Source organism: Danio aesculapii, chromosome 17 (assembly GCF_903798145.1).
Source record: "Danio aesculapii chromosome 17, fDanAes4.1, whole genome shotgun sequence".
Taxonomy (NCBI): Eukaryota; Metazoa; Chordata; class Actinopteri; order Cypriniformes; family Danionidae; genus Danio; species Danio aesculapii.
In genome coordinates, this window is record NC_079451.1 from 4,262,550 (window position 1) to 4,289,295 (window position 26,746).

Below are 26,746 nucleotides of genomic sequence, written 5' to 3' on the forward strand. Positions count from 1 at the left end.
CAACCCTGGGACCTTATATAGACAGGTGTTTGTCTTCAAATCATGTCCAATCAACTGAATTTACCACAGGTGAACTCCATTTAAACTGCTGAAACATCTCAAGATTGATCAGTGAAAACAGAATGTACCTGAGCTCAATTTAGAACATTTTTTAAAAATCTTTCTTCACATTGTCATTATGGGGTATTGTCTGCAAAGTTTTGAGGAAATAAATGAATTTGATTCATTTTGGAATAAGGCTGTAACATAAGAAAAGATGGAAAAAGTGAAGCGCTATGAATACTTTCTGGATGCACTGAATGTTATATATGTTACATATATATATATACACAGTTGGACACATTATTAAACATAATAGATTTAATTAATAACTAACTTCTAATTACTGATAATAACAGTTGATGTTGACAGTTAATGTTGATGATAGTACATCATATTTTACTAGTTATTTTGCAAGCTACTAGTATTCAGCTTAAAGTGCAACACTGGGTTGTTCTGTAGACCAAAAAAAAACATTCTTGATGGGGCTAGTAATACTGACCTTAAAATGTATTTAAAAAAACAACTTCTTTTATAGAAGAAAAAATACTTACTTATTTTAACTCCCATGTGATTTTGGTGGGAAAAGTATTTTTAAAGTCTTTTTTTCTTTAATAGGCAGATAACAAAAACTAAAAGCAAGTAAAATACCACAAACTAGAAACCATGCAAGCAAAGGACAAAGTTTTCTTCTCACAAATGTTAAATGTTCATTTTGTATATCTCTGTTAGCTGACACAGTTCAGTTCATTGAGCTCTCTTCTGAATCAGATTTTTAAAATCTGCAGTGGGTCCACAGGAGCATGTTTTGAAGACCTCCGCTCTAACCTTTCAACGTAATCAATCAGCAGTTTTACATCTCTTTCCTTCTTTTTTAGACTATCTGAAGGCCGAGCTGAAAAATAGACGAAAGCAAATGGCAGCCCAAGGTTGGTGACCTAAAAATTACTTCGTTTTCTGTTACATATTTCTCTTACCAAATCCTCATATTCCAGGTCAGTTTGTGGCATGGCCCTGGTAACAGTGTTTGTAATAAAAAAGTTTACCATTTTTGCTAACATACTTTTCCAATCTGTAGCCACATTTTCAAATCTCTAAACACATTTAGCACAACACCAGTCTGTGAAGGTTTTTTGTCCCATCCGGCATGCATTATCAAATTCCATTAAAACAACTCTTCCAGCAGTTCCTGCATCCAATACCTCAGTCACGGGGGGCGTGCATGAAATGTTCCTGAATGAAAGTGAAAGTGCCAAACTGCAGTAAAGTCGATAAATTAAAAATGAAACACCCGAAATTAGACGAAAACCTGGAGAAAACGTGAATATCGTGGTGACATAATGCTGTTAAGCGAATTATGTGCGATAACATGCTATAACATGAAAGGTACATTCAAAAAGCAACTCATGTAAACACCTTCATCATATAATTGTTTTACTCAGATTAAGGCAAATAATTCGATTACTGATGTCCATGTAAACGTAGTCAATGAAAGCACATTTTACCCACATTTTACTACAAATCCCACTGTGCTTCCTTGAGAAGACGTGCTCCACAATTGCAGCTTTGCTCAATAGCATTTCTAATTTCAGTTGGATCAATCACCCAGCCCTACTGCTGGGTTTATGGTTGGTTGTGTTTTTTGAATTTCCAATTAACTTGCTGAAGCAAGTGCTTTACTCTGCATACTCATACAACTTCTGACAATGCCAGTCAGATAAGCTTTGGTGGAAAGGCAGAGGGGATTGATTGAATGTATTGGGTGAGATGTTTGTTTGCTGACTGTAGTTTGATGAGCTGCTTTCTATAAAATTTACAGTAAATGCCTAAATTAACAAAAAACTCTGAATGACCTGGCCATGCATTTCGAATTGCTGAATGTTTTGACTTTTTGTACAGTTTATCAAAAGTCAAGTTTTTGACTTTCTTCTGAAATAAGCCACATTGCATCAGTTTCTCTTTATTTTGTTCTTTTTAGGCTTAACAAGAAATCAAACAGAATCAGAGTTGGATCCTGTTGAGGAGAAAATCCTTACCCAGATAGAGGAGGAGAAGAAAAAGTGTGTCTCTTTTTATTTAAAATAACTATAGTGTATATGCGGAGCTAGTGTTTCTTCCCATACTGATAAACTTCGGGTGAACGTTTATTGCGACTTTTTTCCATTTTATACGATTACTTTTAACAGCATCAATGTTGTAATCTAATTAAAATACAATCAGTTAAATAGACTTTGGCATTCATCCAGTTGCTCAAACGTAAAACGAAACAAAAAGCTGTTTACTCGCACACGCCGTCAGAATCGGCAGGCTAGCCCAGAAGCTCCATTGAATATACTGGAGTAAAATAAATGTTCATACTTTAAAGACATGGCTGGGAAAAATGTCATTTAATGCAGTGCTTCTTGTACAATCTGAGACCCACTTTATATCAGATATCAGTGGAGATCGCAGATTTTTAAAGAAAACAGACCTTAAACCTGCCAATTTTGTAATGGCATACAGTTCACCTTAAGCGCTTAACCCAGGTTACTGGCAAATTAAAAGTCCTTCCGCATGCTTCCGCATATACCCTATTCACAACAACAAGCTTCTTTATTGTTAAATGTACAAATCTCAATTAAAACGTTCTTCTGTCTGATGAAGTTTATGATCTTATGGAATGTGTTTTATTTAATACTTGTATATCTGGGTTTTTTTTCTTTATAGTTACAAGATCACCTCTGGATGTTTAAAAGATTTGAAAACAGAGATTGAACATCTGCAGCTGTTACATGAGAAGTCGAAAGTGAAAATCCAAAGAGACTTTGAGAACTGGTGGACCCAGGAAGGCGCTAGACTACAGGTTTTTATGTCTGCGATATATAGTATTAGCCCCTTTCACACAGTGATACCGGAAAATTTCCAGAACAACTTAACTAGTAAATTCAAAAAAGCACTGTTCACACAGACAAGGTTGTTACGGACTTTTTTCCGGAAAAGACCATTCACATATCCATTCCAAAATACAGGTAAATTCTGACATCATTAACCAGAAATGCAAAAAAATGTAGCTCCTGGGACGTATTTTGCTCTCTCTAAATGTATATAGGGGTACGTAATCAGAATGAGCCTGGGTTGATTAAATAGAATGCACAATTTTAATTGCCTGACCCGCCCAACCCAAGGATTAACCACAACACACTCAGATATAATCAAAAGCCATGGATCACTAATACGAACAAATTATCTCCATTCCAAAATAAGCTCTTTAAACCATCTTTAGCTACTTTGACGACACTACAAACAAATATGATTGTCACTATATTAAGGAAACTTGAATATCAAAAGACAACCAACAAACAGCGACTGAAATATAACAGCATAACAAAGGGGGCGGAGACAGTCACTGTGGAAACTAACAATGGTAATTATTATAAACAAAGGGATTGGCACAGGAAACACAGAACAGAAAACACAAAGCAATGGGTGCAGATTTCAGCACCACACTTTGATTAACAAGTCTGTGAAAATGTATGTTTTTATTTTATTTAAATATTATAGTTTTATTACATTGACTTAATGTATATATTTGTACCTTTCTTCATCAGGGTCACAGTGCAGAGAACACAGGAAACAATCGATGGGGCACCAGCCCTCTCAGCCACATGTTAACCAGGTGAGAATGGATAAGATATACAGTTGAAGTCAGAATTATTTGCCCCCCTGAATTATTATCCCCCTGTTTATTCCCCCCCCCCATTTCTGTTTAACAAAGAGAACATTTTTCAACACATTTCTAAACATAATAGTTTAAATAACTCATTTCTAATAACTGATTTATTTTATCTTCGCCATGATGACAGTACATAATATTTGACTAGTTATTTTTTAAGACACTTCTATACAGCTTAAAGATTAGATTCAATTTATTGTCATCACACATGTACAAGTACAAGGCAACGAAATGCAGGTAACATTAAAGATTAGATTCAATTTATTGTCATCACACATGTACAAGTACAAGGCAACGAAATGCAGGTAACATTAAAGTGACATTTAGAGGGGTAATTAGAATAATAAGGTTAACTAGGCATGTAAGGGTAATTAGGCAAGTTATTGTATAATAATGGTTGTTCTGTTGACTATCGAAAAAATATATAGCTTAAAGGGGCTAATAATTTTAACCTTAAAATGGTTCATAAAAAAAATTAAAACTGCTTTTCTTGTAGCCGAAATAAAACAAATAAGACTTTCTCCAGAAGAAAAAATATTATCAGATATACTGTGAAAATTTCCCTGCTCTGTTAAACATCATTTGGGAAATCAAAAAAAAAATAATAATTTCAAAGGGGGGCTAATAATTATGACTTCAACTGTACATAGTTGAGGTCAAATATTTACATAAATCTTGCAGAAATGTTGATTATTTTGTTGATTTAAAAAAAAAAATACATGACAATTTTGACAAAATTATTATGACAAAAAACATGTTTTTTTTTTTTATTAAGCCCTGACTTGAAAAATATTTACATAGAATATGTTTACATTTAATCCACAAAAGAAAGTGATTGTTAAATTTATTTTTTAAAAACAGCTTGTTTAAAATTTCACATAAAATGTATTCTAAATGCTGTTTTGTTACCTGAATGATGCAGAAGGATGATTGTTTTTTTGTGGGAGCATGTTTGTGTGCGCCCTTGCCTACCTATCTAAGAGTTGGCCTAACACACATACATGACAGCCAAGTGGGAGCATTTTAGATTCTCTGTTGATCATGTCTTCAATCATTCACTCTCAAGGCCTCTTGTGAAGGTTTGGTTTTATATGTGTTTCTTTATTTGTTTAAGCACATTCTCAGCTCACCTGTAGGCCGGAGCAGGAACTGTAAGGGCCATTACACAGGTCATTCATAGTCGTCACTCTCCTATGTTGTCTCAGAATGACTGTCTACGGCCCTGAGAGACTCTGAGACTCTAGAAAAGATTTAACAGAGACCAGTCTTTTAAACTCCTCATCTCTCCTAAACTGTGAAAACATACCTTTACACACACATCCAGAAGGACCAGATTACAGTGCAATGAAATAATGCATTCTTATTTTAGAATATTGCTAAATACTTTAGAACAACTTTCTTAAAAATATTTTTGGATCTCACTTATTATATATTTTTTTATTAATATTGCTAAATACTTTAGGACAACTACCATAAAAAAATTAAAGTTAAATAAAATACAAAATGAATGGCTTAATGGAAATATATAGTTTAAAATGTAGGTTTACTGAAACTGGACATTATAAAACTGTATGCCTTTTGAAATGGCCATAGAAAAGTGAATTTGCTTAAATGTCTTTGGTCTCCTATTGGTTGGTAAATGTGATGTCTGTTTACCTCATTTTCCATTGCATTACAACAAACATATGAATGTGTCTGAATGTAGAAGAAGCTTACTTGAGCAATGCACTGCTGTTGTTGTGCTTCGAAATACAACAATTGAATATATTTGTAAAAAAAGCCACATTGTACAATGCAGTGATATTATGTAGTTTCAAAATACAACATATTAACGTTTTAATGTAGAAAAAGCCAACGTGGGTGTCTTTATGAGCACAAATACAGCATATGGGCTCTTAAATTGCCATTGTGTCATCACATATATTGCTAATCCAGCCTGATCTCACGAGAAAACGTAAGTATTTTACGTTTTGACAGTTTAGTGGCTAATTCGTACGAATTCGTACGAGTTCAGTCGTACGAAATGGTACGATTTTAAAAAGGAGGCGTGGCACCTAACCCCGCCCCTAAACCCAACCGTCATTGGAGGATGAGCAAATCGTACTAAATTGTACGAATTAGATCATACGAATTCGTACGAATTAGCCACTAAAAAAAAGTTACGAATTGCCGTGAGATTGTGTTGTGCTAATCATATCTCTTTGGCCTCTCATTTGGGATTCTTTTTATTAACTGGCCCACATGACAAACTAATTGAATAGCCCTGTTCTAAACAATTTGTAGCTATTTTTATTTTATAAATGGTTTCTATTTCTGCAGTGCTGCGACTGAGCACCAGCATAAACTACTATGACAATAATCACCTGAGATGCTGATTATGTGCTTTATTCAAAGTTAAATGCTACTAATGTGAGTTTAAGTACCATTTATATGACATTTATTGCCGTACTGAAAGCTGCAGCAGATAGTTTAACTCGGATCTTGAAAATCAGATAACTAGCAAACATAGTTTGAATTTGACTGTTAGAACTGTGACTGTGCAAACCAACAAATATCAGACAGCACACGGCGTGTACTTTTAATAATGTTAAAGAGCTTTAATATGTAATAAACATATTATAAATCTTAACATTTTGAACAATGTACTACTCTGCGCTTCATCTAAGCTAACTCTGTAAAAGCCAATGTCTTTATTCGCATTAACCTTTGAGCATTCAGAGATGTTGTTCATCCACTATACACATGAACTAAAATTTCAAATATGATATCGTAGGGGGCCACCCCTTTAAAGCTGGGTCCTGTTAATGTGTTAATGTTTCTTAATGCATAATGTTTCCTTCTGGAGTATCATTAAGGATTTGCACTTCCTGTAATACTAACATCAAGTGACCATCAATCTCTTGTGACATCACACATTCAGCCGCTAGTAATACATTGGCTTTTTTTAGGCCAGAGTGCCTGTCCAGGCATGTCCAGGCATGTCCGGGCATGTTGTGGCAACAACAGTTGCTTACAGTTCGGGCTGGAAATGCAGCCTTAGGTTTGTACAATGTTCCAATTCTGCACTAACAAATAAATTGCAAGTAGCACTTGGCAGTTTCCTCACCCTGCAAAGGTTTCAATCGTTTGATAGTAGCAAACATCAATTATACACAGCTCAAATCATAACTGAGGCGAGCTCAATCATGCAGCATATAGTGTAAACCCTCATGACAGCTCACGCTTTGGTTCAGCTGATTTTTCCTCTTTAGTTCAGCTGATTTTGGACTGGTTCAGAGAAGCTCATGTGGAACGTTATGTAAACATTGAACTTAACTGTATATGTTTGTGTAAACAGAATTATGTTCAATAATGTAGCAAGTTATTTAATGTTAACATTTCATGTGGACTGAACTCCTATTTTAAGATGTGCTGGAATTGCTTAAACAAGTTTGAACATGATTTTTGTTTAGGAAAAATAATCTCAAAGATGATGAATCCGATCTTCAGGAGGAGAGACAAGGAGAGATCAGAGATCAGAGGTAAGATCTGATGATTGTACAAAACAAATAAACATTGAGAATCATGGGTGCAAGCTACAGTACTTCAGCAAATATACTCCATAATTGAAATACTCATTTTAAAAAAAGGTAATATGAAATATATAGTAAACAGTACTTGAAATAGTAATTCATTTAAAGGCAAATTTCAAATAGCTGTAATAAAGATATTTTGGCTCATTAATTTGAAAGTATTTTTACTTCCAGTGAAAGCTTGTTAAAACAAAACGTTTATTGTTTGACTATTATTTAGGCTGATGTGCTGTTGTATAAATCAATTTCTTGAGATAGAAACTTTAGAAGAAACATACTGAACAATATTTAAGAAATGTGAGTTTGTTTGAATGTACAAGTATATACTGTATGTACAATGTGCATACAGTTGAAGTCGGAGTTATTAGCCCCCCTGTTTATTTTTCTCCCAGTTTCTGTTTAACGGAGGGAATATTTCTTCAACACGTTTCTAAACATAATAGTTTTAATAACCTATCTCTAATAACTGATTTATTTTATCTGTGCCATGATGACAGTAAATAATATTTCACTTGCTATTTTTCAAGACATTTCAATACAGCTTAAAGTGACATTTAAGAGCTTAACTAGGTTAATTAGGTTAACTAGGCAGATTAGGTTAATTAGGCAAGTTATTGTATAATGATGGTTTGTTCTGTAGACTATTAAAAAAAATAGCTTATAGGGGCTAATAATATTATTTTTAAAATGGTGTTTAAAAAATTAAAAACTCTTTTTATTCTAGCCAAAATAAAACAAATAAGACTTTCTCCAGAAGAAAAAATATTATCAGACATACTGTGAAAATTTCCCTGCCCCGATAAACATAATTTGGCAAATATTTAAAAAAGAAAAAAAAATTGTATGTACATTAAATTGAATTCTCCCAACAGTCTTTACTGTCCATCTAGAATCTCTGAGTTTGTCGTGAATGAAAAGTTTGTGAATGAAATGGCAGAGGTGGCCTGTTGCCTGAGAATTTGTATCCACTGGTGTGTTCGCACGCACGGTGTGAGAAATGAACTGCAGTTCAATTCATTTCAATTCACCTTTATTTGTATAGCGCTTTTACAATGTAGATTGTGTCAAAGCAGCTTCACATAAAAGGTCATAGTAAATTGGAACAGTGTAGTTCAGTTTGTAGTGTTTAAGTTCAGTTCAGTTTAGCTTAGTTCAGTGTGGTTTAATAATCACTACTGAGAGTCCAAACACTGAAGAGCAAATCCAACGATGCGCAGCTCTATAGATACCGAACCATGCAAGCCAGTGGCGACAGCGGAGAGGGAAAAAAAAACTTCACTAAAGGCGGAAGTGAAGAAAAAAAACCTTGAGAAAAACCAGACTCAGCTAGGCACGGCCATTTTAATTTCTCCGCTGCCCAAACCTCTTGTGCAGAGCTGCAGTCTCAGCGGCGGAGGCTGGAAGCTGGCCTCAGCGAAGATTCGTCTGTCCCTGGAGCGTCACAGGAATCAGTCTCATGTTCTCCACTCCTCCATGACCACCACAGTAGCTGCTCGGGATACGGCCCGGTCCAGGATATGGAAACCTTGGGATCATCTCGTCGTTGGTCTTGGATCGAATCAGTGACTCTGCATAGTCTGAGGGCCTCGGGAAGAGTATCCCCAGGTGGAAATGGAGAATAAAGAGAATAATTCGCGTAGCTGCTGTTCATAGTGTATATAAACAAGGTGCAGAAACCTGTGTGGAAGCCCGCTAAGTGGTGCATTGAGTGTATGCTTTACTAAACAGATAGGTCTTTAATCTAGTTTTGAATTGGGAGAGTGTGTCTGAGCCTCGGATGTTATCAGGAAGGCTATTCCAGAGTTTAGGAGCCATAAATGAGAAGGCTCGACCTCCTTTACTCGACTTTGCTATTCTAGGTACTACCAGAAGCCCTGTTGAACTTAAAATTACGCAAAGTTAAAAACTAAATGCCCAAAATCACATATGGTGCCATGATGAACACTGTTGTTGTGTGAAACGCCGGAGGGAGCTAGCATCAAATGGTGACGTAACTATGTTAAATGAACAATGTACTATGACATGTAAAACAGGAACATGAAAGAATCATTCAAAAAGCAACTCATGTAAACAAATCATGTAAATAATTAGATTACCGATGTCCATGTAAAACGTAGTCAGTGTTTCATCAATGTCTTCTTAGCCATGGAGGGTTTTGTTGTGTTGTAGTCATCAGTACAGGTCAATCACTCAACACAATGGATCCAAGTGACCATGTTAATATTATAAGGGAGGGACAGACAGGCAACCAGAAGCGTAGACGCCATTTTCTTACAATGTTGTTTTTGGGAGTGTTCACAATTGCCTTGATTAATGCAGCATAGCAAATCGTTGTGTCAGTGTGCTAGGAAGACCTACGACACAATGTCAGCTTTGATATTCTACGTATTATCAACTGCAACAGAAGCTGGGAAGCTAAACCATTCAGAAAGTTGTGATTAATCAGCAGGATTTTAAAATATAAGCACATTTGTCTACAGAATTTGCATCTGAGGCACAGTCATAATTTAAATGTATTTGACTATTAGCCATATTTGATCACAAAAAAAAAAAAAATCATTAATCATGGTTGCTGACCATGTCGATTGTAGGTGTACATGGATAGCCAAACCTGTATGATTTGCCAGATGCCTATTACTTTTCACAGGAAAATCAATGCACAAAATAATAAATATATATATAAATATTTGTAGATTTGTAGCTACGTTACATTGTAAAAATAGAATGAACATAAAAACACTGAATACCTGAATATCTGAATACCTCTAGAGCAAGCGCAAACAATATCCTCTAAATGCTGAGCTGTCAAACATGACAACTGCCAAACTCATCTGTGCTTCCTGTAGGCGCTTTATCTATCAATGTAAATAGTGATGTAAAATAATAACTTTCGTAATCAAAAAAAATTTTGCATAATGACCACCGGAAAAACTCCCGATCATAGATATATGTATATATGTGTGTATCTCTGGCTCTAGATTGCCACAGTCCTCCACTGCAGCTTGGTCCCGCATTCATTTCCAAGGAGCGCTACCCTGTACTAAAATGGTGGCTCTATTGATGCATTCCTTCCAATAGACAACAACAGTGTAGGCGACATCTAATGTAAATATCTATGGTCAAGGTGTACCGAGAGAGGTTAGCACATTGGCTTTAATAGACACAAAAGACTAATAACTGAAGGTGGAGCATGACTCCAGAACCTAATTATAGCCTGTGAACTGCTGTGGCATGCCGTTCCTAGAAACATGCATATTTAATGGCCCCATCTGTCCATCGCTTTTGTAATTCAACTTTTGTGCAATACCCCTCTGGACTTTGCTTTGACAAGAAAAACATTTCTTACAGTCTAAAATTGAGTAATATCAACAAATGATTTCTCATTCACTTTTTATTTTTGAGGTACTACCTCCCCTAGACCATTTTTTGTCTTCTGAAAAGATTTTAAAACCACTAAACAAAACCACTTGTGCAAGATGAACAGCAGTGGCTTTTTACCAACTACTGATTGCAGTTTTTGTTGGTCTGATTGTTTCTAGTCATTTTGAATAGGAATGTCAGCTAAATAAATAACTGTAAATTACAATGTATAAAAAAGTGTTGCCCAATTCCAAATTACTGATAAATGATGAAGAAACTATGTGGTAAGTCCTGTCAACACCTGAATCTAATTTAGTTTGTTGTGTTATAGAGCCTTGCCCTCAGGTGGTTTCTCATCTACCTCTTTTTCATTAACCGGAGATAAAAAGACTGATGCTGATATACAGGCCTTCATCAGAGCCAGACACAACCTGCTCAACAGCACAGGTATTGTTCATAACCTCATACGTACTAGGATCACTTATAGAACACTAAAAAATAAAAGTGAAATCATTTACATATTAAAGTGAAACTATATTTGATGATGATAAAACAAAGACAATCATGCAGTGGCCAGTGTTCAGACCTTAACATCATAGAGACAGTATGGGATCACCTGGATAGAAAAGAAAGACTGACAGCCTAGATGTGAAAAAATTCGGTGGGTGGGAAGGGGGTTATAATCACAGATTATAGCTGCAAGAGCTGTCAATGCTGCTGCCTAAGCTCCAAGAGTGGTTGGCACTGCCACCAGAGCTGGAGCTGCAAGAGCTGTTGATACTGTCGCCTGAGCTCAAAAAGGAGTTGCAGCCACCACCAGAGCTATAGCTTCAAGAGCTGTTGATGTTGCTGCCTGAACTCCAAGAGTGGTCAACGTCACCAGAGTTACAGATGCCAGAGCTGTCTGACCTCCCAGAGCCATCTGATCTGCCAATTCCTCCTGATCCTGAGCCCCCTAATCCACCTGTGTTTCCTGACCCACCGGGATTGTATGACCTGCCGGAGTCTCCTGACCTCGAAGTCTCCTGACCCAGAGCCCTCAGATCTGCATTTGCTCCAAGCTCCATACACAGACTTTTGTTTTAGTTGGCTGTTGTCCGTTTGGTGTATTCATAGGCAACTCTTTGGTCCAGACGAGACAAGACACGAGCCGACAGCACAGTTGGTTTTCAACGGGGATAGCTCTTTGACATTGACTTGGTGTGTCTCTGCCCTTGTGCCCTGACACTCGTCAACTCCCCTAAGCACTTCCTCTCAGGAAGTCCCTGCCACAATTTTAAAGTTTGTTCCACCATTTCAATTAAATGAGGGAAGTTTACAGACAACTAATAGCATTACAGAAATTAATAACTTTTATTTTTTAAATTAATTTTCTATGCATCAGTATAGATTTTTACATTTACCTTTTTACTGTCTTGAATGTGCTAAAGAATGTGACAAGAATGAAAATATATATATTTTATATATAATATTATAAATATATGTTTCTAGTTAACAGTACAAGTGAAAATAATTTAGCTACTATTAGCTTTGGATCGTACAGAAAACGATGTAATACACTTCAAGACGTTATCACATGGAAATTTAGATATCAATTCTATTTTACTTACATTATCACTATTACTCTTTTATTCTTTCCCTACCAACCTGTATTTATTGATCATGATTTCAATTAATTATTTCAACAAAATAAGTTCCAAGTTATTCATTGTTACCTAAAATTAAATAACTAAATAAAGTAACAAAAAAGTAACAACACTAATGCAGGTATGGAAGCCCATTTCTGCCACTGAATCCATTTTTTAAATGTTATTGTGTCATATATTAAGGTTTTTAAGTAGTTATAACTCACAATTGTGACTTTATATTATAGAATTCTGACTTTTTTTCCTCAGAGTACTGAATTTATAACTCATTCTGAGATTAAAAAGTCACAATAACCATTTTTATTGTTTATTCAGTGGAGGGAATGGGCTTCCATAGGAATCCTGAATAGGCTTTCGACTAAAATCGGGATCAGCTTGGAATAATTGTCATTTTCTGGTAATATTTTTTGCTTAAAAAATAAAATCTGGCAAAAATGCATGCAATATTCAATCAGTTTTTTATGAAACAGTTAACCATTTTGAAGTGAGTTTGTTAGCATGTGAAAAAAGTGTTAACGTATAGTTTTGCCACTTGAAGAGTATGAATGACATAAGTGTGAGTTTTGAACACATTGATTTTTGTGACAGCAATAAAAAATGATTCTGTTTGCTCTGCATATGCTCCCGTTTTACTGATTGCGTGAATGCTTGTTGATGCTTGACTGGAATAACGGGGTGGTGCAGTGGCGCAGTAGGTAGTGCTGTCACCTCACATCAAGAAGGTCGCTGGTTCGAGCCTCGGCTGGGTCAGTTGGCATTTCTATATGGAGTTTGCATGTTCCCCCTGCGTTCGCGTGGGTTTATTCCGGGTGCTCCGGTTTCCCCCACAGTCCAAAGACATGCGTTACAGATGAATTGGGTAGGCTAAATTGTGCGTGTATGTGTGTGAATGAGTGTGTATGGATGTTTCCCAGAGATGGGTTGCAGCTGGAAGGGCATCCGCTGTGTAAAATATGCTGAATGAGTTGGCGGTTCATTCCGCTGTGGCTACCCAGGATTAATAAAGGGACTAAGCCGAAAAGAAAATGAGTTGAGTGATTGGAATATCTATCTTATTGTGTCATTCCAAAGGATTTTGTATGGCTTCCCAGATAAAGCTGATCAATTCTTTTATAGATTTTCTGTTTTCTTTCTTTTTTAACCCTGAATTAAAATACAGTTGAACGATTAAACTGAACAGAGCAAACACCAACAGTTTGAAGAGATGTTCTCCCCTATATTGCCAAATGCAGAGGGTTTTCTAATGTTTGCTTTCTCTACAATAAACTTTGAGGCATATGGATGTCCTTATTGTTTGTATTTTGATTTGCTGATTATAACTTATCTATGTTATTATGTTTCAGGAGAGACTATGCACTGAGGAGAATTACGACCAGGGAACAGTGAACACATTTGTGCATATTGTACAAACCCGCACGGTAACAGATTTTTTATCTTGCTCAAAATAAGCAGCATGTATATATGTGTTATGTATTTGTATATGCTGTAGCAACAGTCATTTTTACAAGCTTTCAAAAAATTTTAACCTGATCAAAAATCTGTCAACCTCTTATACGTTTTTACACTATAAAATCTATATAAAATTGTACTCTAAAATGGTAACATTTACTTATTTTCTATTTTTCTGCTTTATAAATCTGTCAAATGATTTATGTTAATCGCGTTATAATCACGTGACAAAGTAGCTCTTGTTCATTCATTCATAATAAATGTCTAATTTTTCAATGTAAGGACAAAGATTAAAGGCTTGTTTTACTAGGAGTGAAGATAATTGTGAATTCAAAGAACCTTATTTAACAGTAAATAAATGCTTTTCTATGAACTACAGCTATTTATCATTATTATATCTCAAGTTGTGTTTGTTTCTTTTATTTTCTTTCTTGTTATGTCTTGCTTTCCATTTGTACATTCAAGTTCCATGAAAACAGCAAACATAATGGTGGCCTAAAACATGTGCACAGAACTGTCTAATAATATAATTGTAATGTAAGGACGCTGACAACAGAGGTGACTTCTTTAATAATAAGAGTAGTAATAATAATAATAAGAGTAGGGGGGGGGGAGCGTGATGTTTATGAAAAGTGGGGTGGTGAGGGGTGATGTTTATGAAAGGTTGGGTGGGGGGGGGGGGGGGGGGGGGCGTGATGTTTATGAAAAGTGGGGTGGGGGGGAGAAGTGTGATGTTTATGAAAAGTGGGGTGGTGAGGGGTGATGTTTATGAAAAGTGGGGTGGAGTATGATGTTTATAAAAAAGTGGGGTGGGGTGGGGTGGGAGCTTGATGTTTATGAAAAGTGGGGTCGGCGGGGGAAGAAGCGTGATGTTTATGAACAAAGGAGTGGCGGGTGTGTTATTTATGAAAAGTTGGGTGGGGGGGAGAAGCGTGATATTTATGAAAAGTGGGGTGGTGGGGAGAAGTGTGATGTTAATGAAATGTGGGGTGGGGGGAGAAGCGTGATGTTTATGAAAAGTGTGGTTGGGGGGGAGAAGCGTGATGTTTATGAAAAGTGTGGTGGGGGGGTAGAATTGTGATGTTTATGAAAAGTGTGGGGGGGATGGTGATGTTTATGAAAAGTGTGGTGGGGGGTAGAATTGTGATGTTTATGAAAAGTGGGGGGGGGGATGGTCATGTTTATGAAAAGTGTGGTGGGGGGTAGAATTGTGATGTTTATGAAAAGTGGGGGGGGGGGATGGTGATGTTTATGAAAAGTGGGGTGGGGGGGGGAGCGTGATTTTTATAAAAAGTGGGGTGGGGTGGGGTCGGGTGGGGTGGGGGGAGAAGCGTGATGTTTATGAAAAGGGGGGGGGGGGGGCAATGTTTATGAAAAGTGGGGGGGGGGCAATGTTTATAGGAAGTGTGTGTGTGTGTGTGTGTGTGTGTGTGTGTGGGTTGGGGGGGTCATCTGTGTGAGTGTGTCATCATCAGTGATCCGGAAAAGGTGTGTGTGAACAGGTAACATGGGATTTGTAGTTGTTTTGGTGGCAGATTTGTAGTTTTCCAGCGGTCTGTATGGACAAGATCGTTGGTGATTGTGACAATGATAATAATAATAGTGATAATAATAAACAATTATATGACTGGTATGAAAAGCTATAGCCATATATGATATTTATTATCAGTGTGTCTCCTTGTGTGTAAGGTGTCATAGGAAACACTGGGATACAGAAACAGTCCTAGAGATACTTGTTTATTTAATCATCCCAGTGGTTTCAGTGGCTTTCCTCTCAGATAAACCTGATAAATTAATAGTTTTTTTATTTCTTAACTTGATCTTTTTTTTTTAACCTGAACTAAAACGCCATTTTTGGACATTTTTGCTAATATGATGCACTATTTTGCATGACTCTGAATAGATTTGTTTGAGCAATAAGGTTTTGAGCAGTCTTTTGCATAAGGGAGCAGCACATTATTTCATCATATTGAACAGATACAAGGGGCCTTTGCTTCCTTAAATAAATTCATGTATTTTGCAGACACTTTTATATAAAGCAACTTATACTGAATTAAAATGACACATGTTAATAGTTTGTGCTTTCCTAGAGACTCAATCCCTCAACCTTGTTTAATCTGATTTTTTTTGTACCAGCCATTCCTATATTTAAGGCAAATGAAGAGAACAGAATTTTAAAAAGATTCACCTTTAATATATTAGTATTTAATATATCGTAAAATAGTATATGTTGTGTCAAATATTAAAACTAGTATTAATACATTGTAATTGTACATTTCAAAATGTACTTTTTATCAGCAGCATTGTTTTAGAAAACGAAATTATCTCTCTAAACTGCTTTATATATATATATATATATATATATATATATATATATATATATAATTTTTATTATTATTATTTTATTTGTTATTATTCTTATTTATTTAACTTTTTTCTATAGCGCTTCAGAGCTTTAGTATCTGTGAGTGCTTGAGTGATTTGTACAGGCAAACATTGATTCAATGTTGATATTCTGCTAGAATCATTATTTTTAATATTCAATCAATGCTAAATTTAAGTTGAATCATCATTAATAGTTCATGTTAACACTTTATAATAACTGCACAATATGAATCATATATTAAACATTAGAAAAAAGTTAATTAACAATTTTAGACATTAGTAAGCAGTTTACAAGTATAGCTTCAAATGCTGTATTCTTGATTGTAAGCACAAGTATAATGTGCTTTAATGATTGTATTTTCATACTTTAATGATTATCATCACTAAATTAAGTATTGCATTAGTTACAAAGCAGTTAAGTTTGTGTGTTTTTGTTCAAGATCATTTGGAATTAGTTAGTTAATGATTAATAAACTATTCAAATTAACATTTATATAGCTTGTTATTCAGGCATGTCGTCACCTTGGAATTATAAGATTCTATCTGCGTTCGAAATGATTTTGAGATATCGAGCTTCAAAGTTTTTGCATCCTATATAGCATATATATACAATACGTGTGTAAGAGTTCTCTTTCATACATTAACATGACAGAGACCCTAAATGTACTCTAAATGTAAATATCAAAATTCTCTTACATTTACAAATTGGAGTAAAAATACTACGGTAAATGCAGATAGAACCTTCTAATTCTGAAAAGTAATTTTCCATTTGGAATTATAAGGTTCTATCTGGCAGATCATTCATTAATGCATTACTTTTCAAGAATTACAATCCAAAAATATACCATTTGGTGTTGCAACAATATGTTGATGCTTGAGAAAGTGACATTTTTGCTTTCTATAACATTTATTTCATGTTTTAGGATTAATATTTATTCTTGTTCAAATTAAGCTTACAAGACTAAATATTTTGTCCAGTGCAGATGTTCATTTTATGCAATTAATATGTTAATATTTATTAAATTTTATGCTTTATATTATTTATTGAATTATATTATTATATGCCCCATGAATTTAATTAAGTATTTGCCCTTCAAGGCTTAATATTAAATTTAAAGACTTTAAAAGAAAACAATCAGCAAATGAGTTTAATATACACTGAAAAATGTTTCACTGACTACATATACACAAATAAGAATATTTCACATTTATATATAATTTTTTAATATTCGTTTCTTTTCAGCAATGTAAAATTTAACATTTCATCTCAATGTCAAAAAATGCTTCATTTACATCTTTTCAGTTTCAAGTTTCTTCTCAATTTTGTGTAGTGTGTCATTATTTAGCCGACTTTGATTTTATCTTTCTGGTGTTTCCCACTGTCAATGGAGCAGTCCAGCGAAATGACAAAGAAAGCTAATCCCGATTGGCCCTTGTCAGTGCATTTGAAATGCTGATTTTCTCACAGAAATAACCTTATGGAGCCAAGCTAGAGCTCAGCTTTGTAGATAAAACCTTTTTTTTTGTCTTAAAATGTAGAGAACTTATAAAAAAAACATCACATCATGTAAATAAGTTGTCATTTAATAAGTGTGAATTGTGAATAACTCAATTTTGACAAAAATGTCAGATAGAACCTTCTAATGTTAAGATGTTAATGTTAATAACACAATATTAATAAATGATTTATTAACACAACTTCGGTTTTGTGACAATCTAAAGTGAGGACTGTTTGTGCTTTATAAATCTCTAAATTATTATTATTACTTGTCACGGGTGGCTGTAAGAAAGCGGATCCAGTTACAGAAATGAACAAAACAAAGGTGTTTATTGATGCAATTAAGCACTAGTTGACTGACAAGAGGATGACAATGTCCAAACAGTAGGGGCAATAACACAGGGAAGCCAGTGGTAGGGACAAGATGGCACCAGATTAAACAGCCAGCCAGGAGTAGGAGCAACAGTGATCAAAATTAGAGCTTGATACTGGGAGCAAGTCACGTAAACTCCAGACTGGCAGGCAAGGGAAGTCAGGACATGGGATAGGACTGGAAAAGTATAAGATACAAGACAGGACAGCAAACAGGCAGCAATAAATGTTCAATAAAATATCAAAACTAAATCTAATAGAAAATATAATATCGAATATAAATCCGAGTAGAAAGGGGACTGACTAGGCAAAACAGAAAAAAAAAATTGAACTACAGACTTCTATAGTGTTAAAGAGAGAAATTAAACAATCAATAAGACTAGGAACATACATATGAAAGTTGTAGCTACAAAAAAACAAACAAATAAATAAGTAAACAAGAGAACTAGAAGAACAGGCAAGACAAAACACTATGTAAGGATACAAGGCTGGGATATAAGATATGAGAACATCACATGGAACGTACCAGCAAAAAATTGAGATCACACAGCACAATATATAACAAAGCACATGAGAGACAGGTGAAAACAATCAGGAAACAAGGTCTAAATAAGAGGGTGGGGTAACTGAAAACAAGGAGGCAAGACAAGAGCACATGGCCAACACAAATCAAGGCAAAGACATGTAAACAATCACAGGACAAACAGGGATACAGGAGCCCATGTTCTGTTCACATGTGAGGCAGAGTATACTTTGTGTCTATTATATTTCCAATTCAATTCAAGTTTGACTTGTATAGCACTTTTCACAAGTATTATCATTTCAAGAGTTCCCGCTTAGATATGCTTAGCATTTATAGCAGGTTTGGCATGCTGTCCCTGGAGAGAACTCTGAGCTCGGAGATATTTTGAGCCCAAGGCTCCCGCCCGGTCAAATAAGCATATATGGAGATCCGAGATCAAGTAGGTCTTGAGAGGTCCCCCTTTGAAAAGGGAGGAAAAGGAGGAGATGGGGGGTTCTCTGTTCTCGTGGTCTCCTGAGTTTGTTTTTCCGAGGTGACCTGGCAAGACCGGTCTCCTCAAGAACACGAGTGTGTTCTCTGCGTTCTTGGAATTGAGAAACAGCCAATATACACAGGCTAAATGCCTTCAGCACTGTGGTACAGATAAGGGATGCCAGACATTTATGTTTTACTTGCAATTATTAAAGAAAAAAAGGCACTGAAAGTTCTGATCTATAATCATATTATCAGTCAGTCAGACTTGGAACAGGCACACGTCAACTGTTGCTACAAACCAAACTAAATGAATAATTCTTGGGATTTAATTTTCACGTCTTTCTGCAAGCTGCCAGTTGAATAGTCTATGGCTTGAAAAATACATTTGAAAAAGGAGCGTAGCTGCTGTGCAAGTCACTGAAATCTATGGACGCACATGCTCTGATCTCATCATCTAGTAAATGAACAGCGCCATCCTGCAAACTATAACAAAACATAATATCGGTTAATATGTCTAGTCTTCTTTAAATTGCACATTCATGTCATCACTGTTAGGACCAACTCTATTTTTGTACCCCTACCCCTTCCCTGTTCCCGTTGGCCCCTAAAAACGAGTGTGAAGGGGAAGGGCTTCAAAATTTACCCCTAAAAATTGGGACAGCACTACAGCACCTGCACACGTCATCGCGATCTCTTGCTTCATATGAGATCAGACGATCGCGACTGTAGTTATTTCAGTTGGGTTATTTTTTGGTATTTATCTTTAGGAAATCACTGATGTACTCCCACTCTAATGTGGGAGTAAGATCGTATCTGTACTGCACATTTACACAGTGGCCATATTCATCTATGTAAGCACACCAAAAACAACATTAACATTATAGTAGACACTGTTAAAAGCTCATTCCCAGCCAATAGACGTTTCTGACAGGTTATTCGAGTGTCAGAATGTTGTGGGACCGCTATACAGGAGTTATTATTAGGGATTATTGATCACAAATTTATATATATATATTTTAAAGCATGACAGTAAATCATGAACATGGTTATGACTATATTAAAACATGTGCTTGCTTGTTGTAAAAATTTGTAATATTGACAAAAAATACTATTTGTGGATCTCCTTCTGGGTGCAGCTGTGGCTGGTGTATTCTGGGAAATGTTCTTACCCCTTGGTTTCGAGTGTGGTCCTGAAAAATCTTTGCTCGAAGGGGTATCTCCCCCTTGCCCTTAGCCCTACGCCTTCAAGCTAAAGAAAATTGGGACACCCCTACCCCTTGGTGGGTGCGCGCAAAACTTGAAGTAGGGGTAAGGAGAAGGGCTAAGGAGTAGAAATGGGATTGGGCCTTAGTATCTAATGATACCCATGCCATCCAGTCAATGTCTCATCTTAGTCTTGGAAAAAAGGTTGTCAATGAATATATTTCATCATTCTTTTCAATAATGACATTAACACTGGTTTAAACTCAGAGTGTGAGTTTAATGATATTACCCCTTGGAAAATGACCAGCTAAATCCAGCCTGACCAGCTCGGTTTAAGCTGGACATAGCTGGTTTTGGCTGGGCTCCCAGCCTGGCTAGGCTGGTCAAGGCTGTTCATCACCCAGCCTGACCAACTAAGACCAGGCTGGAAATGGATGGAAACCAGCCTGGAAATGGCCAAAATGGTCGACCAGCTAAAACCAGCCAACCAGCCTAGGCTGGTTTAAGCAATTTTTTTCAGTAGGGCAGTGTGAGATAGGAAATACAGCTTAACTTGTCGCAAAATTAAAAACAAAATGGCCGAAATCACATATGGTGCCATGATGAACACAAACTGTTGTTGCGTGAAACGCCGGAGGAAGCTAGCATCAAGGTGACGTACTGTAGCTATGTAAAATGGGAACAAGAAAGGAACATTCAAAAAGCAACTCATGTAAACACCTTAATCATAATAAGGCAAATAATTAGATTACTGATGTCCATGTCAACGTAGTCAATGCCACTGCCTCTCTTTGTAGATGATGATCATTTTTTGCCTTCCTCCTTAACTCATCTTTCCCTGTTTCTTCTGCTCTCCTTCAATTAGCATTGCGTTTGCATGTCAGGTTGTAAGGTCAGAATCTGAAATTCATTACACAGTGGGTGATTTGCCTGTCGTGTAAACAGAGTAAATCCACACCCAGTAGCACGATCCTGCATCGGCAGACAGGAGAGCCAGGACACCAAAGGCACCATGCTCTCCATGTTTTCAGGAAAGTTATGTCAGTTTCTCAGTGTAACTCGGTTACCTTCTATCCTTTTCCTTGGAGTTTTTTACGTAGCTTATGTTCTTGTTGGAGGGCTGGTGTTCTGGAAGCTAGAAGGATGGTATGTGTTGCAACAGATTGCTCTTTTGAAAGAGAAAAGACTGGAGCTACTTGAGAAGTACCCTTGTCTGGGTCAAAATGGCCTCAGTGAACTAGCACAGGTATGACTTGGATGTTGAGACTACATTTTGCTTAACAGTACGATGCAGTGAGGGAGTGTTTAGGCAACTGTTTACATGCTCTTCAATGTATGTGTAGCATCTATATTTGTTATTTCATTGCCAAATCCTAAATTCCAACTTCCTGTAAAACTTGGTTCAGAATTCTTGCTGCTTTTTCTCAATTGTGCCAAAAAAAATACATAAATACTCTCTTACTGTTAAAAAATCTCACACTCTTAGTTATCGTTTGTTATTGTTAGCTCATATATTACAATTACGTAGTTGTTGCTTGTCCTCACTGTCTCAAAGATGATCAAATCTGCTTCCCTGAGTGGCTTGAGTCCTGACAGTAATGACACTGCAGATGGCCTCTGGAAATTTACCAGTTCATCTGTGTTTGCGGCGACAGTGGTCACAACTATTGGTGAGTAATGAGGAATGCAACTCCTTAAATTTGATAACTGAATCAAATCTGATTTGTTGTGTGGCACCCATTCAGTTATTTTGTTATTTCTGCAGGCTATGGGAATATAGTTCCACTGACAACAGCTGGTCAAATATTCTGTGTGATGTTTGCTCTTTTTGGCATTCCTCTGAACGTAGTAGTCTTGAACAGAGTTGGGAAATACATGCTGGCAATTGAAAGACATTTTTGCAATTTTCTGGAGAAAAAAATTGACAGAGGGGTGAGAATTGAACTCATTTTTTGTTACCAGTCAGTGTTGAAGTCGTGGGTTGTATACATATTTATAATACATGCAGCGCTCAGCATAATTGAGTACACCCCATTTTGAAAATAAACGGATTCATCCACTTTTCAGTGAATATAGGCAATGCATTTCGGTGTATTTAAACAAAACAGATTTATTAAACAGATATGTTTATTAAAAGAATATTTTAGTCACCTAACTTATTTAGGAATTGAAAGATAATACGATTAAATTCAAGCAAAATTCTGAAAACGTAGTCCCGTGGACGTTTCTAGAGACTGCGAAATATGTAGCAGGGGGTACGTATGGCTGCATTTCATTTTTTTAAGCGAACGCTGTGGGGCGGTTTGACGGCGTTCCTTTCGGTGCTTGCCGGCCGGCCGCTCGCCTCCTTGTGGAGGGCTTTCCCACTGCAACCAGTTTGTCCGGTTAGCTCTTCGTGTACTTTGGCGGACTCGAGGGGCTGAGAGGGGCTGACCACGAAGACGACGACTGGGTTCGAGTCCGAGGAAGAGCGGTTCCAGAAATCAGGTAAGAAAACAAAAACAAAATCCAAACAATGAAGCGAACAAGTTCATCACAGGATGAGAATGTGGTCAAAATCCGAAAACGTGGTAAAAATCAGACAAGGGCTTTTCTTTTTCTGGACGGCTTTTGTGAATTTTAGGTTTAGGGGGTTTAGGGACGGAGGAGGGTGGGTCAGCCGATTGGCCGGTTGCACGGTCAATCATTCTGTCATCCGGGCAGGAAAAAGCGCGCACAGTGGCCTCTCGCGGATTCGCGAAAACAAAAACTGCAAAAATACGTACCTCCCGGGACGTATTTCACGGTCTCCAGAAACGTCCCCGGGACTACGTTCTCAGAATGAGCCTGGGTTGCAAAATATTGCAAAAAAAAATAAAAAATTCACAATTTCAACAAACATTTTACATTTTTTCCCTCTTTTGATTTTTCCTCTTTTTTTAAAATTTGTATTTAATATTTTTCTATAACATATACATTTGGCTGTACTCGTTTTCGTTATCGTAAGTTATTTTGTCAGATAAGCTCCAGATTTGGCTTATGTACTGACCATTATCTACTGTATCTACATTATCTACTGTACAGATGAAGTCAGAATTGTTAGCCCCCCTGAATTATTAGCCCCCCTGTTTATTTTTTTCCCCCAATTTCTGTTTAACGGAGAGAAGATTTTTTTTCAACACATTTCTAATCATAATAGTTTAATAACTAATTTCTAATAACTGATTTATTTTATCTTTGCCATGATGACAGTAAATAATATTTGACTAGATATTTTTCAGGACACTTCTATACAGCTTAAAGTGACATTTAAAGGCTTATCTAGGTTAATTAGGTTAACTAGGCAGATTAGGGTAATTAGGCAAGTTATTGTATAATGATGGTTTGTTCTGTAGACTATCAAAAAAATTGCTTAAAGGAGCTAATAATTTTGACCTTAAAATGGTTCATAAAAAATTAAAAACTGCTTTTATTCTAGCCGAAATAAAACAAAGAAGTCTTTCTCCAGAAGAAAAAATATTATTAGACAAACTGTAAAAACTTCCTTGCTCTGTTAAACATCATTTGAGAAATATTTATTAAATTCTAATAAATATTGGGTGGGCTAATAATTCTAACTTCAACTGTATATGCAAAAATATAATATTGTATAGCTTCCTATTAAAAAGTATGAAATGAATTTAATAGGTAGATTAGTGAGGGGTGTACTTATATATGCTGAGCACTGTAAATGAAAATGTACACACCTCGCCTGTACATGCATACACGTTGTACCCATGAATCTGTTTCCTCCCACAGAAATGTGTACGGATATCCATTCATAGTATATCCTTTGTGAGTTCAGCGTTCTTGTACCTTGTGGTTCCTATGCTGCTCTTTAAAGAGTATGAGGGATGGAGTTATGCTGAAGCCATTTATTACTGCTTCATAACACTCAGCACTATTGGATTTGGAGATTATGTGGCAGGTAGTAGACTACACATACAAAATAATGAAACAGTATTTACGTTCCATGTGTTAAATATATTCAGAAAAGTCATGGTTATGTACCATACAGCAGTGTTTCCCAACCCTGTTCCTGGAAGCACACCAACAGTTCTTGTTTTGGATGTCTCCCTCATCTAACCCATTAACTTCAGGTTTTGGAGTCTCTTCTAATGCAGTTTCCCAACCCTGTTCCTGAAGGCACGCTTTTTATTGTACACATTTTCATCCTCTCCCTTATCAAACACACCTGAAACAACTAATTAGAACATTAGAAGAGACTCCAAAACCTGAAGTGAATGGGTCAGATGAAGGAGACATCCAAAACATGAACTGTTGGTGTGCCTCCAGGAACAGGGTTGGGAAACACTGCCATACAGAATAGAATCAATATTTTCCAGAATTTGAATCTTGAAACAAGGCACCAAATAAAAACAAATGCAGAAAGAAAGACACAAATTTCAATTCAAGTTCAAAATATGTTTATTTATGACAGTTATAAGCACAGTATTATGTGCACTCTATTGGGTATAATACACATGCATTCAATTCCATTCCTAAATTAGATCTGATTTAAATGTAATATCCTTAATTCATTATTTTGCTCTACCCTAATACTGTAAGTACACCTTGCTTTATCTTTGTTGGCAGATCACAACCCAGCAATAAATTACCCTGAGTGGTACAGCTGTTTGATGGCTGTCTGGATATTCTTCGGCCTGGCTTGGCTTGCTCTTCTGGTCAATCACTCTATTGATTTACTGGAAAGTCTGAACGCTTACCTGAGAGGAAGGCAGAATGGACAGTCACAAATGAATGAGACTGAAGAAAAGCCAGACAAAGGACTGAAAGGGGAAGAAACATGAGAAGTAGGTTACGGAAAAAGGAAAACATCTGATGGACGATTAGTACTGGAACTATCGATGAATTGAATGGTTTAAATAATTGACTTGACCCCAAAATGACTAGTAACATTCTGAGAAATCAGCTAAATAAATTGCAAACAGAGTTTACGCTTTACACAGTCATGAAATTGAATCAATTGTTTGGCTAAACATTTTTGGTTCGCACCACAAATCCCCATAAATCTCACAATAGGGAAAGAAGTTTGGTGTTGTATATACTTTTTATTACTCACAGTAATAATTTTATATATTTAAATATTTGGGGATATTAAACTGGCAAGCCGGGGTATAATCATTTTGATTGTATAATTGTAAGAGTGATAGAGAGGTCTAGGTTTTTGTTGTGCTGTATGTTAAGGTTCGATTCCCCAGTCGTACATCAACTCATACTTTTCAGTCAAAGCACTTTTGATACTCAGTTTACTTGTAATATGTGAATCTAAAATAAACTGATAACGTTTGACAATTTGTTTCAACATAGAAACCAGATTTTTTATTATTTCCCCACAGTATCATTACATAAACAACGTCACACCATATACAGTTGATGTCAGATTTATTAGCCCTCCTGAATTATTAATATTGTTTATTTTTTTTCCCCAGTTTCTGTTTAACAGAACAGCACATTTCTAAACATAATAGTTTTAATAACTGATTTATTTTATCTTTGTCATGATGACAGTTGAAGATATTTTTCGAGACACTTCTATACAGCTTCAAGTGACATTTAAAGGCTTAACTAGGTTAATTAGGTTAACTAGGCAGGTTAGGGGAATTAGGCAAGATGGTTTGTTCTGTAGACTATCGAAAAAAATAGCTTAAAGGGGCTAATAATTGTGACCTTAAAATGGTTTTTAAAAATTAAAAACTGCTTTTATTCTAGCTGAAATAAAATAAATAAGACTTTCTCCAGAAGAAAAAATATTATCAGACATACTGTGGAAATTTCCTTGCTCTGTTAAACATCGTTTGGGAAATATTTAAAAAAGAAAAAAAATCAAATAATAATTCTAATAATTCTGACTTCAACTTCTCTTTACAAAATGTGCAAAACTAAAAAGATAAGTAAAAAAACTATCATGTTACTATGGTTACCTTCTAAATGCAAAGCAGACTTTGACTGTGCAAAACTGTATTTTACGCCAATGAAAAAAAACGTATATAGATGATTTGCTATTGCAATCTGAACTCACTATATGGCTCTCCTTTAAAAATATTTTCCACCTACACTTACAAACAACCTCAATAGATTGATATCTGTGTTGCATGTACATCAGTAGCTCAAGCCGTGTCAGCTCTGTGACTGGAAGATTTAGTTCATGCAAACCCACTGACTGGGATTTCCATTTCCATTCACACAGCAGCAGGCGACTATATAGAGGAATTTTCCACTGAAAACAGGTACCTTGACACAAAAATACCAATGTCATGATAGCCAGAGGTCGAACTTAATTAGCACTGGTTGGTAAACAATTTTAACAGCCTACAGCATGTTAAATATTATTTAGAGCAATGACAGTATTGTTTTTTTAACAAAAAATATATAAAAATTTCAATAAAAAAACGAATTAATTAACAGAACATTAGGGTTTTATTTAAAGGGACAGTTCACCCAAAAATGAAGATTTACTTACTATTTATTCTC

At 36.0% G+C, this 26,746-nt stretch overlaps 2 protein-coding genes across 2 annotated transcripts in view; both read left to right on the forward strand.

The window, feature by feature from the left end:
• The window catches only part of kif6 (kinesin family member 6), a 44,153-nt gene extending 30,357 nt beyond the window's left edge, over window positions 1-13,796 (forward strand). Inside the window, exons 16-22 of the mRNA XM_056477047.1 lie at window positions 918-968; window positions 2,018-2,099; window positions 2,746-2,881; window positions 3,627-3,694; window positions 7,204-7,272; window positions 11,015-11,130; window positions 13,673-13,796. Of these exons, the coding sequence (XP_056333022.1) occupies window positions 918-968; window positions 2,018-2,099; window positions 2,746-2,881; window positions 3,627-3,694; window positions 7,204-7,272; window positions 11,015-11,130; window positions 13,673-13,689 (539 nt within the window). The 3' untranslated portion in view covers window positions 13,690-13,796. The remainder of the gene's footprint in view (window positions 1-917; window positions 969-2,017; window positions 2,100-2,745; window positions 2,882-3,626; window positions 3,695-7,203; window positions 7,273-11,014; window positions 11,131-13,672) is intronic.
• A 7,345-nt stretch (window positions 13,797-21,141) lies between these two features.
• Window positions 21,142-25,361, forward strand: kcnk17 (potassium channel, subfamily K, member 17). Its single transcript, XM_056477048.1, has 5 exons — window positions 21,142-21,479; window positions 21,789-21,903; window positions 21,999-22,165; window positions 24,011-24,179; window positions 24,848-25,361. Exons 1-5 carry the CDS (start codon window positions 21,246-21,248, stop codon window positions 25,060-25,062), a joined length of 900 nt encoding a protein of 299 aa, XP_056333023.1. The 5' UTR covers window positions 21,142-21,245; the 3' UTR covers window positions 25,063-25,361.
• Window positions 25,362-26,746: the final 1,385 nt, after the last annotated feature.

Excerpts from the sequence above, each read along its gene's own strand:
- kcnk17 (XM_056477048.1), top strand. The coding sequence starts at position 21,246 with ATGCTCTCCATGTTTTCAGGAAAGTTATGTCAGTTTCTCAGTGTAACT. Across the intron at positions 21,480-21,788 it reads GCCTCAGTGAACTAGCACAG|ATGATCAAATCTGCTTCCCT; the intron begins GTATGACTTGGA and ends ACTGTCTCAAAG. Across the intron at positions 22,166-24,010 it reads AGAAAAAAATTGACAGAGGG|AAATGTGTACGGATATCCAT; the intron begins GTGAGAATTGAA and ends TTCCTCCCACAG.